Raw genomic sequence first — 12,624 nt, forward strand, 5'->3', positions numbered from 1 at the left:
CAAAGCCAGGAAATGGAAATTTCACAATCACTCCTGAAAGAATAGTGAGAACTCTGCAGATACCATCATACTGTATCTTTTCGGGAAAAAAAAATTCCTTCTGATGACAGAGCATGGAAGTTGAAAGCTGGAGAGGGGCTTTTTACACGGGCATGTAGTGACAGGACGAGGGGTGATAACTTTAAACTGACAGAGGGTAGATTTAGAATAATAGAAGGAAGAAATTCTTCACCATGAGGGTGGTGGGGCACTGGAACAGGCATCCCAGAGAAGCCGTGCGTGCCCCATCCCTGGGAGTGTTCCAGGCCAGGCTGGACAGGGCTTTGAGAAACCTGGTCTAGTGCAACATGTCCCTGCCCTTGGCAGGGGGTTAGAACAAGATGATCTTTAAGGTCTCTTCCAACCCAAACCATTCTATGATTCCACAATTCTATGATTCTGTGAAATGCAAGATTACAAAAGCACAGGTAAACTATTTCTATGCACCTTGCAAGAGCAACTCAGGAGAATAACAGGAGGCACTTCTCTCTTTTGTCTCATGGACACACTCATCCAGCTGGCACCATGGAGCAGCTCAGGCTTTTCAGCACATCTGGAGGGGAACATCTTTTACAAGCTCTTAATTGTCTTTCATTCTGGACCGTTTACCTGTCTTCTTTTGCTTCTCTCAGTGTTCAGCAATGATTAAGGCAAAGCTGCATGGAGCCAGGAAGCAAGGTGGTAATGACATGAAGTCAGCTTCAGAAGTAACAGAGCTCCTTGTTTCTCTCATCTTTCACATTTCATTCCACACCATACAAGACACTGCATTTTCTTTACACAGAGGACTCAAGCAGGGTATTGAAAATAAAGCAGCAGCCAGTCATTGCAACGTATTTCCCTTGTTTCAGCATTTCACAGCTGAATTTTTTTAAGTGGTGTCTTTCAGTGGGATCAGTCTCACAACTGCTACAGAAGAGAGAAGGACCTTGGGGTCAGTCTGAGGCAAAGTCTACAGCAGAAAACATCACAGAGGGCACGTGTCTTACCTGCATGAGGAGACGAAGGGGTTTTCCATCCTGCTGCTCAAGGACTCTGAACTTCACACCAGCTGAAAAGAAACAAAACAAGGAAACCAAATCCAAGCTGGAGAAAAGCCCATGCCATTTGCTGTTCAGCTCTGGTGGCTGAGCATCAATTTCCTAGAAACGAAGTCTTCAACCTTTCTTGATTTGTGAACCCTTACACACTTTCAACAGGAAGCACAGATTCTCTCTATAGTGTTTTAAAAGGTAATTACAAATGACGTATTTCTCTTAGCTCCCTTAAAAGCACCCTTTGACTTCCCGCTTCAAAATGCAGTTCTAAAGAAAGTCCAAAATCTAGAAATCAGAGAGCCAGACCTGATGATGATGGACTGGAAAAATCTCTTTTCCCAAACTTCCATCAGAATGGGAACTCCATGTTAACAGCAGGCAGAGAACTCACCTTTAATTTGTGCTCATGTGGATACAGCACCTGTGCAAAGCTTTCCCTGTTACAGACTAAGGGAGGAAAGTGGATGGCCCAGAGGCACTAAAGACATTTCAAAGCAATCGCTGCCTATTAATCCCAGCATTTGTAAGTTTTTAACACACTACTAACCACATCAAACCTGTCACTTTTATATTTCCTCTTGGTCTTACTACATTCCCAATACTTTACTTGAAAGACGAATAGGAAGGTTTTTGGATTCCAGTGGTGACATACAGCACATGAACATTTAATGCAATGTTTCAAACAAAGGTAACAACTAGGACTAGAGAGACATTTGAAAGATGTTAAATCACTTCACAAAAATAAAACCAATCCATCTTCTGCAAACCTGTACTAGCCAAGTGTGCCCCTATTATTCCTTTCTAGAGGTAAGAAGGTGAGGCAGGAGTAATGAAGTGATCTGCTACAAATTTATTTTCGAATGGCCTATAGATTACTACAATGCTCAGGAGTCTGAGCAATTCACTTCACAGAAAAAGCAGGAAGGCCCAGTTTATTCTCTCTAGCAGAGAATCCCAAACCAATCCGTGATTGTCAGCCAACTCCAGAGCTCAGGGTTCTGCTTTTTCTGTACACCAGCATCACTGACAGCACGAGAGAGATTGGAACATGAACCCATTTGCCTTCTTTCACATGACAGTGCACTAAAGCAAGCTCACTGCTTGTTTGTATTCCAGTAATTGAGACATGACAGATTCTACAGAACTGTGACAAAACTTGCCCCAAAGTTTGTGATGTGAGTATCTACGTATTGGCCAAGAGGATAAGAGAAGTAGAGAAATGAACTGATCTGTGCATGATCAAACAGTACGTTGGTGACTTGGGTGTGGACACAGTCTGAGACCCCTGAACCCCACTGCTCTGCTTTACTTCACACTCTAAATCAACATCACAGCGTACCCATCCCAAACAAGGTGACATCCCTTGAGCTCATGCTGGGCAGACAGAACTCTCGTGGAGAGGACTCAGCTTCGATGTATTTGCAAAAGGCTTCTTAAAGTCCAAAGCATTTCACTTCTGATGTGTGGAAAGAAAATATGGATTTAGTTTCTGGTGTGCGGATGGGTTTTTCCTATACTCTGACCTCGGCTTCACTGGTATAATACTTTGTCAATTCAAAAACTGAGTCAAAGAACTTGGAGGCCAGATGCCACAACTGAACTGAACTGAACTGAACCACTGCTGATAGCAAACGCTATCCATTCATGTTGGCAGAGCCGTCTTCATGGTGCCTGTAAAATCACCTGCCGTAACATATGCCAGAGGATGTCTTATCCAAATTTTGAGTCTGAAAAGGGAGGCAAAACCTAAGCAGTGAGGACACCAAGTGATGCGTACTCTCTACAGTCCTTTGAATTGGATTCAACTGCTCCATCTGTTACCACTCCAATGACATGTTTTTCTGCTGGGGCAGGAACACAGGCTGCAGAAATTCTCAGAGATGCCTCTTCATCTTGCAGGCAGCACAGCCCTGCAGTGTTCTCTTTATTAAAATGTTTAAGAGAAGCAAGTAAATATCCAACAAAGAAAGTAAGTCAGGTAACAAACTCAACTGAGAAGACAATCCTCTGCCTGCAGAAGAGCTGGCTGGACAAATCTGAGGAGAAGTAACCTAAGACTGATGGGAATATATGGCCTGATGTCTCAGTGGCAACAAGATTTCCTTTTACACTATGACCTGCTGTTTGCTGGGTCAATTTTCTTCAGCAGCACCTCCCATTCTCCAAAGACAGCCCTGAAGTTTCTACCAGGAGATTCATTAAAATGAATGCTGAAAGCACACATAGAAAACGAACAGAGTTCATAACATGGCTCTACCTTCCCAAAATTGTACCTGGCATAGGTTCAACAGTCAAAGTTGTTATCGGTTGCCTCAAGCTTCCTCTATGTTTGATGACTAGGCTTGGTTTAGTGATGATCAAGCTCCTTCTTATATTTAAAATTCTTGCTGCATGCTCTTTAAATGGATGTGAGATGATAATTTAGATCTGGTTGATTTTAACCAGATTAACCATAGCTGCTGACAGTTAAACCCATTTCAGAATGACCCTTTACTCTAATGCCAGACATAGCTGATGATTAGCAAAAGTGGAAAAACTGTGATTAGTTTCAAAATGGTGACAGATCAATCTCAAAACCAGAGAGATTATCTGAAACCTGCCCAGAACTCTGAAATTAATCCAAACACCTCAGCTCAGGACTTCAGTTATGTCAGCACAGAACTGAAGCAGCTCCATCGATTCACAGCCACTGTATATCCAGCCCTTTGAAACAGCAGATCTAAGTATTTTTGTAATTTGGCTTGTTTCAGAGCCCAGACCCCCAAAGCTGACAGCTTGTTTAACTCTCAGAACCTTTACCTGACCTGGTACACAATAACTGGACCTAAAAGTGAACTCATTTGTACGGTGCTTGTTTGGATATCACTTCTAGTTGCCATAGGCTTTGTAATGATGCTCCTGATCCTGCTTCAGCATCAAAATACTTTTGACTGACATCCTCATCCTGCAGCAATTGGTTAACAATATGGACAACCGCACAACTTGAGCCCTAGGTTCTTTCCTGCCCCGCCACCTTATCTTTCTATTCAGAAGCTACCCATCACATCAAAATTAAATGCATAATGCAAAATTCTTGACCTTCCACAGGTGCAGTGCTGAAGGACTTACCCGCGAGTCTGTAGGATCTGCAGAGCCGAAGGATGATTGAATAAAGGGGCAGCGAGTCAATCAGGTCAACCAGCAAATGTATCAGGCCTTGCACAATCACTACCAGCAAACGGAGCTACAAAGAAACAGTTTAATAAGAAGATCTTTGAGAAACAGAAAATGCAACACTTGCAAATTCATGAGCTGATGTGCAATCTGACGTTGTTGTGCACTAAGCCGAAGCCTCTCAAAGTGAGCCTGATGTCTACAAGTGCTGGGGATCCAGACCCTGTGTGAGGTTCCTTGACAATCTTAGCTCAAGGGTGTAACTGAAATGAAGCCCCTAGAGCTGCAGAGGCCGCGACCTGCAAGGACACGAGAGCTGTTCCACTTTCAACAGCACGGCCTGGAAGGGAGAATTCAGGCTTCCATTTCTAGTGAACTCCATCACTGTGCATCAGTGACTGCAAATTTTTCTCCCTCCAACAGTGAACTGAAGTAGCTTATTTCTACCTGAAGAAACCATGTGTAGAACATCTAAGCAAGAGCAAAGCAGGCAGAAATGAGCTTCCTGCTCTGTGTTTTCTGTCCCCTGATTAAAGCACCTTCTTTTGTCACACCGCATTTATTTTCGTTGCCAAGCTCATCTGAAAAGAGAGGCTCAAAAAAGATGTTGAAACCATGTGATGGCCACTGTCTGTGGAAAATTTTGCTCCAGACCGGCCTCAGAGAAGACTGGTCAGACTGGAGGCAGAAAAGAAAAACAAAGAAGTCCAACCCTCAGAGCAAAGCCTGGCTGAAAGCATTTAACACGGCAAGCTAATTTCCTGAAAAAAGTTCTGGATCAAACTAGAGGGGCCATCAACCCAGACGTGGGATGGAAAGATTAGAAATTACTTCTGAGTGAAGGAGAGGGGAACAGCGTGTCCTGCTGACTGGGATTTGCTGGGAATTCCCTTTGGAGAAGCACAAACACATAACCTGAATTCTACTTGCTTGGCCTACATGGGCTGTGTGAGAACCCTTCCTGGGACACTTAGATGAGTATTGTATTTTCTTTGTGGATGACAGCAAATGATTAGGAAACTTTGAACATCTCTGAGGACAGTATATGACTAGCTGCAAGGGTTACATCTTACCAGGGTGAACACCAAATAATACAGTGCAGTCGTAGGCAGGAGGAACAGCAGGATCGTAAATAGCAAAGTGCCAATAAATAACTAGGGGAAAAAAGAAACATAATCAATCATTAGCCATGCAATAGCAAAAAAAAAAAAGAAAAGGAATCTGTAAGACAAGGAAAATTTGCAAGACTCCTTAATGTGTTTTTTTTACTGCCAACGTGAAGAATGCTGTTACTTTGAACACTTTCAGTACTACTTCTCTCACTGGGCCTTTTTAGAAGGCTCCTTATTATAGGAGTATGTTTGGAAAGATAAATGAGCTGGATCCTGACAGCATTTTTTCCTTTATAGACAATACTCACGATTTCCTATTTCAGACCAGCTTCTTTAGGAAACAAGACTCACATGATCATGCTGTTTGTCCACTCCCAGTCCCCACAGGTTTTAAAGACATCGGTCAGATTTTACCAGAAAAATGTGGAAGGGTACAAAGAAGCAGAAATTTGGTAGTGTCCTGGTTTCAGCTGGGGTAGAGTTAATTTTCTTCCTAGTAGCTGGTACAGTGCTGTGTGTTGGAGTTAAAATGAGAATAATATTGATAACGCACCGATGTTTTAGTTGTTGCTAAGTAGTCAAGGACTTTTCAGCTTCTCAGGCCCTGCCAGGTGCACAAGGAGCTGGGAGGAGGCACGGCCGGGTCGGCTGACGCCAGCTGGCCAAAGGGATATTCCATACCATTTGACATCATATGTTGGAGAAAGATGGCCAGGGGCACCGATGCCTGGGAATGGGCTGAGCATCAATCGGTGGTGAGCAGTTGCATTGTGCATCACTTGTTTTATATATTCTTTTATTGCTGTTATAATGATAACTGTTGTTATTATTATTTCCCTTTCTGTCCTATTAAACTGTCTTTACCTTAACCCATGAGGTTTATTTTTTTTTCTCTCCCCCATCCCACTGAAGCAGGGGAGTGAGCAAACAGCTGTGTGTTGTGTTCAGCTCTGTGTTGTGTTCAGCTCTGTGTTGTGTTCAGCTGCCTGCCAGGTTAAACCACAACAGGTAGGGACTTTGGAAGAGAACTGAGAAGTATTTTTGTTCCTCCTTGTTTTAGAAGAATAAGCAGCTGGGTAAGAGCTGACAAAATCTGGTTGATAAACATTCCCAGCATCAGTGGCCGGATGGTCAGTCCAGCCACAGAACTTCTGCCTCTTGCTCAGTGGGAAACTGGGAGAAAGAAAGAAGCTGGAGGCACTGGGGTAGGGGGAGAGATATTCAGAGGGTGAAGGAGAAAAATCCATAGGAAAGCAGGTGTCATTAGCTCCACTGTCCACAGAAACAGTTATTTTTATTCTGGTCCAGCCCAGTTGGTGTAAGTTTAATCAATTCCAGCTGGGAGAAGTGCAGATTTCTGACAAATAGGGATCTGACTCTTCAATTTTCAGTCACCACTTCCAGAGCAGAGGTGACAGGAACACAGGGCACTGGCATTTCTGCAAAAAGAGATTATGGCTGCAGGACATTATGAAGGAAAACGACCCAGACAGTCTTGTCACAGAGGTGGATCAACATCCCAGATTTATGTACATCACCAGAAATAGATCATAACCCAACTCATCCTCTTCACAGCAGTTGTTTCTTCCCTCTTCTGTCACTCCACTGCCATTGCTTAACATCTCCAAAAGTCTTTTAAGGTCTGCTTTGAACGTCTCTTCCCACCCAGGCCAACAACATAATTCCCAATGGTCCCTGGAGCAGCAGGATGAAGCCTGAAGTGCCAAACCAATTCTCCTCAAAGTGCACAGGGACCAAGCCCTGACACAAATCGCCTTCCTGGCACGGAGGCTCTTACTTTTCCATCACCAAAGAAACAGAAAAATAGCTCCTCCTCTGTGGTGTAAGAAGCTCAAGGTTATTTGCTGCATTGGAGAGAGAGGCACTGGCCCTGGAGATTACCATATATTATTGTATTATTTTAGTGATGTTTGCAACTGCCAGCATGACTCTGCTGAACTTTTGCGTGGCATTTCAGAAAATAAAAAGAAAAATAAGCGTTTGACAAAAAAACAGCCTCTGCTGCTTGAGTGAGAATGTGTGGGCCAGGCTCCAGCACAACGTGAATGAAACAGGGCCTTTTAATAGAAACGCTGGCACGTCTGTTACTGTGGCAACACTGCTGGGCATCACTTTTTAAATTGCCTCCCTCCTCCATACCCACTTCTCCCATGCTCCAGGAGCTGCGAGCATCTGCAGCACCCACTGAAGTTCAGCAGGATGCCTTGCAGGTGCCCAGCACTTGCCAGAATTAGCCCCCCTGAACACACACAGTATTTAGGGGTGCTGCAGAACAGCAGAGTCCAAGCATTTGGATGAAAAGCCATGGATGCAGAGTGCCATGGCACACACTTCTTCCATGCACCACAAAGCCTTCTGTGGCTTCTGTCTCAATATTAGCTGAAGCAGGATAGGATCGTATTGCCCACGGGCAGCATCCTGCAGCAAGCCCTGGGCACTGCAACACTACCTGGTCCAAGTCGTAGGAGCAGGAATCCACCCGCTGACGGAGGACATTCCACTTTTTCCCGCGGAACAAGCGCCAGAGAGATGACAGGCCATAGATCTTCAGGCAGTAGAGCCTGAGCAAAGAGAAGATGCTGTGCATCAGAGCTGTGAGTTTCTGAGCTTCAACACAAAACAGCCATCGTCATTACACCCCTGTGCCCGCTCGCTCACCAACGCTGCAGAACTCACGGTGGCGAAAGAAATCAGCCCAAGAATGATGCAGATAAAATACTAATGCTCAGTCAATCATATTCGGGCTGGCCCTTGGCATGGGCCAAGCATGGGCCAGGCTACTACAGACAGCTCCGGACCAGGAGAGGACAATGGCCACAGCATGGCCCGGAGCTGCAGCAAGGCTCGCGATTTCTGCTCCTGCTGATGAGGAGGCTGCCATAAGGGAAGTGGAAAGTGCTGCTGGAGGGTGGCCCCTATGAGCAGCAGCAGTCACCAGCACCATGACGCCACCTTCACTGCAGCAAAATAAGCTTATTGCCCTGAGCTCACCATTGTCTCTCCAGTTTAGATCTGCTCTGTTCCTCTTGCTCCACACCCCTCCCACAGCAGGGGAGCTATGGCCTTACCCCTCACACTTGAGTCAGTACAATTCAGTTTTGCCTCTGCAACACAAAGAGGCAAGGGACAGACCTAGAGCCCCTGCACCTTTAGTAAACCACAGCTTCAAATGTCCATAAAAGTGGGAAAAGATCAACTAAACGGCTGGCAGCACCCTTTCTGCATCCTTTCCTTAGGCTTTTGTAACTTGGTGCTACAACACTCAGAGCTACTTCCCTCCCAGAAAAATGGCAATGGTGAGACAAGCTTGGGGTGATAAGGGGTGGGAAATGGACATCTCTATGGAATAACAGAGAGGAAGAATGAGTGCCTGGGATGCAGAAGAAGCACAGAGAGCCATGGGCAGCAGTGTCAAACATAAAGGGATATAGGGAAGGGGAACAAAGCCAATCTGTGGGGCAGAACAGAGCCTGAGAAAGCCTGAGCTGCAAAAGCCAGACTGGTCAATCAGCCTAGTTAAGGTGCGGAGACTGCTCACATTTCAAGGCAGGGTTGTGAAAGCAGAGGCAAGGAGTCTTATCCAGGAGAAGAATCTGGTTTGAAGAACATCAGCTGCTTCAAGGAATTGGCAGGGTGCCCCCAGACTGGCAGGCACAGCTCACTGCACTAATCCCTAGGCAGGTGGGTGCCCAGGACAACTCCAGGTTGCTGGTACACACCTACCCCATTGGTCTAAGGCCACACACTCCCACGCGCACCCTGATGTGGCACCAAGCAGGTGTTCCTGCTGTAGTACCTGCCACACCTTCCCTGGCTGCCTGTACACACTTGCCTGCTCTTGTTTCACCATGTGGCTTGTTTCAGAAGGGGATTTCAGGCTTCAGCAGAACCTGAACCAGAAAATTCTTGTGCCAGCTGCAGGAATGCAAGGTGTTGTGGTGGCTGTGTTGCTGTGGGTGACTGCTGTCCCTTCCTGGCTCTCCATGGGGGGCACCTGACACAGCAGGGGCAGTTCGGTGCCAGTGGCAAGATAACATATAGCTGCTCTATACTGCTAACAAACAGCTGAGGAGGGGAGAATGGCTGAGAAAATGCTTTTCCTATTTCCACTCTCTGCACAATTAGAAGGAACAAGGCCACTCCCCACAGCCCAAAACCGAAATTCCAGTAATTAGAGGTGTTGGGAAGGGACTCGCCATTACTGACATTACTGATTTCAGGTGTAAACCCTGTGCTCACAACAGATCCGATTCACAGATCGTATCTCAATATTTCTAACCATTCCCTAAACTACCCATAACTAAAATTCTACTATATTTCTTCTGTTGTTTGCAATGTAAAGCTCTGTGCTCACAGTCTGGGGACGAATGATGAGCATTCTGTACTTAATAAGCCAAAATTTCCTGTATTTATACCTTGTCTCTCATCTCCTTGGCAAGAGCAGCTATTCCCCAGTGGTCTGTGTGGTATCTTGCTGCAGCACGTGTTAATGGAGGGCAGGAACAGAGCATATTGGTGGGCACCGTTTGCATGGTAACCCTGACGTACCCTGGATATGTATCAATGCCCCCTGCACTCCTCCCACACACTCTCTCAGAATCTCTGCCTCTCAGGTCATGGGCCCTCCAGCAGGGCCACTGCTTTTGTGTCCTCTGCTTGTCACATAGTTTTATTTTTCCAGGTTGTTATCAAAATAAATAAATATTTAAATGCAGGAGAACTGAAAGATAGGTTGCTTGTATTGCTCTGTGGCCATCACTTCTACATGCAAAAAAAGAACACAATACATTATCTGCTGGCTAAACTGTGAATTCAAGAGAACTACACCAGGACTGAATCCTCCACAAATTAAAGGCATGCCCTGCCTGTTCAGTGGCCCTTCTCTCCAAATGTAGCCAAGACACAACCAATACAGACCAACTCACCTGGCACCATAGACATAGAAGCAGTAGATGTGGAAGGTCAGAAGTGCAATGATGTCGGAGAGGATGCAGAGAGCCACGGTCAGGCCCAGACAAGCTGACAGACCGACATACCAGAGGATCATCTCGATGAATGGGGACATCAGGTGAATGTAGCCTAGTGGACATTGCAGAGTGTCAGTATTTGACTGAGACATCCTCCTATTGACATTCTTCAAAGACTGATTCTCCTCACCCTAGAACACTGCTCCAGAAATCACAGCCATGAAAACATGGAAATGAATCTGAAAACTTCTTTAGATGCCACCTTGTGTTCAGGAGGGCCAACAGAAACTCTCTTTCCCCCCATGTTTCTGTTCTGGTGTGGCAGCTCTGTGAGGAGGCAGAGGACATGCTTAGCTTGAACAGAGCAGTCACCTTGCTCCACATGTGATTTGTTTTTCTAGATTTGTGTCTAGGTTCCTAATTACACTTTTAACTGCACACATCAATCTCTACTGCAGCCATTCCCCTTTTTTTGCTGTTCCCACAAATGCCACCATATGGCTTTTGTAAAATCAAATGGTGTGGAGGCACACAGTCTCTTTCATCAGTAAAGTGGAGCAAAGTCACAGAAACAAGACCATACTTGATTGAGGAGTCAAGTAAATCAGTATAATAACTAAGGAGTTAATGTCCATCATGACTGTACCCCTTCATTAAGACACTTATCAAGGTAGCAGGGGTGTGTTATTTCAAGAAGAGACTTGAAATAATAAAATTGCACTAAGCTGAAGTCAGTGATAGGGTTGGCATTTGCATCCTGAGAGCACATTCCTCGTCCATATCCTATCCTATCCTATCCTATCCTATCCTATCCTATCCTATCCTATCCTATCCATCTGCTGCCTCTTATGTGGCAAAGACTGCAAAAGCCTACATAAGAGCTCAAGCATTCCCTTGGACACTCACCACTAATGGCACCAAGTAAGCTCCATCGTAATTTGCACTTCTTGCAAAGCATCAATACAAGTACTTTATTTAATATGCATGACTTCCTTGTGTGGGAATCCAACTTTGGCTTGAGTTCCCACAGCAGGAAGACTCACAGACAAGTTTGTACTTGCAGTAGTGCATTTTGATTCATTATTCACCTCTAGGCAAACATTAAACACTCAGGAGGGAAGAGATGAAAAGAGAGGCTGAAAAGTTAAAACAACTGCACTTACTAATCCAAAGATGGATGTGATAAAGGAAGAAGCGGCCCAAAACCTGATCCAAAGCTCTGTTCATTTTCAGTCCAGCTGGCGCTCCCATTAGCCACTGCAGCAGGTCCTGGAGCTCTTCAGCCACATGCTACACACGGAAACAAGGCATCTGAGATAAAAAACTGCTACACATTGAACGGGTCCAGTGCACTATACATGCTACACCCCCCAAAGTATTCTTACCACACCCTTCAAACCAATGAAAATAAAAATATCCAAGCAACTACTTTACAGACAACTAGTTAAATCAGAAATGCACCTTTATTGACTCTTTACTGAATCCAAACATAACAGCAGAACTGCTTGAATAGTCTCAGTGCTGGGAACATGAACCTAGTGATTGCCACCTCTGGTAGACTTGCACAGTGTGATCTCTCAGTGTAAGGATTGTTCTTGAAACAGACGGCAAACGCTGGTGCACAAATTGACTTCTGTGGACAGTCAACTGAAAAGTTAGAACTGAACAAGTCATCTAACTATGGGGAAGACTGTCAGGATTTTAAAAGGGGAATTTTTTACAAATAACCTGCATGTGTTTTCAGCAGGGGAGAAAACACAATTATATAACTGTATTTCATACATAAACAAACTTTCTTGATACTCTGTGGTGTACTACGCAAGATTAATCATGCCGTACAGCACTGATCTTGCCTACCACTATCATGTCTCTCTCCAGGCTTCATGGAGAGATACCCATCTATCAACCCAATAAAAATAGAAGCCCTCTGAATCAGGGAGAAAAATGCCTAATGGAGCTCATCCCCACATCACTGAGGGCTTTGACTCACAATTTCCGGTGCTTTAATCCCAGGCTGATGTTATTTAGTGATTTTCTCTCTCCACCTCACTACTGTGCTGGAGGTGCCCCTTGCAGTCGCAGCACAGAAGATGGGGTGGCTCTGCTCCCCAGCCGGTTGCACCTGACCTGCAAATCTGAGCTGAAATCAGCAGCAAAGTGCATTTACCGGGCTGTGAACTGGGGTGGCTGAGAGCAGTAACCTCCAGCAAACGGGCAGGGAACGCACCTGGAAGCAGCGACTTCTCATGCTGTCCCACACGAACAGAGATTGTGAGCAAAAGTTTTCTATCTCTG

At 45.1% G+C, this 12,624-nt stretch overlaps 1 protein-coding gene across 3 annotated transcripts in view; it reads right to left on the reverse strand.

The window, feature by feature from the left end:
* The window catches only part of PIGQ (phosphatidylinositol glycan anchor biosynthesis class Q), a 35,766-nt gene that overhangs the window by 8,156 nt on the left and 14,986 nt on the right, over positions 1–12,624 (reverse strand). For all 3 annotated transcript variants that reach the window (XM_080353731.1, XM_080353729.1, XM_080353730.1), the window contains exons 5-10: positions 11,493–11,619; positions 10,288–10,441; positions 7,812–7,923; positions 5,303–5,383; positions 4,185–4,299; positions 1,029–1,090 (exon numbers count right to left, since the gene is read on the reverse strand). In XM_080353731.1, coding sequence (XP_080209857.1) covers positions 1,029–1,090; positions 4,185–4,299; positions 5,303–5,383; positions 7,812–7,923; positions 10,288–10,441; positions 11,493–11,619 — 651 coding nt within the window. The remainder of the gene's footprint in view (positions 1–1,028; positions 1,091–4,184; positions 4,300–5,302; positions 5,384–7,811; positions 7,924–10,287; positions 10,442–11,492; positions 11,620–12,624) is intronic.

The sequence above is a fragment of the Nesoenas mayeri genome (assembly GCF_963082525.1).
Source record: "Nesoenas mayeri genome assembly, chromosome: 15".
NCBI lineage: Eukaryota > Metazoa > Chordata > Aves > Columbiformes > Columbidae > Nesoenas > Nesoenas mayeri.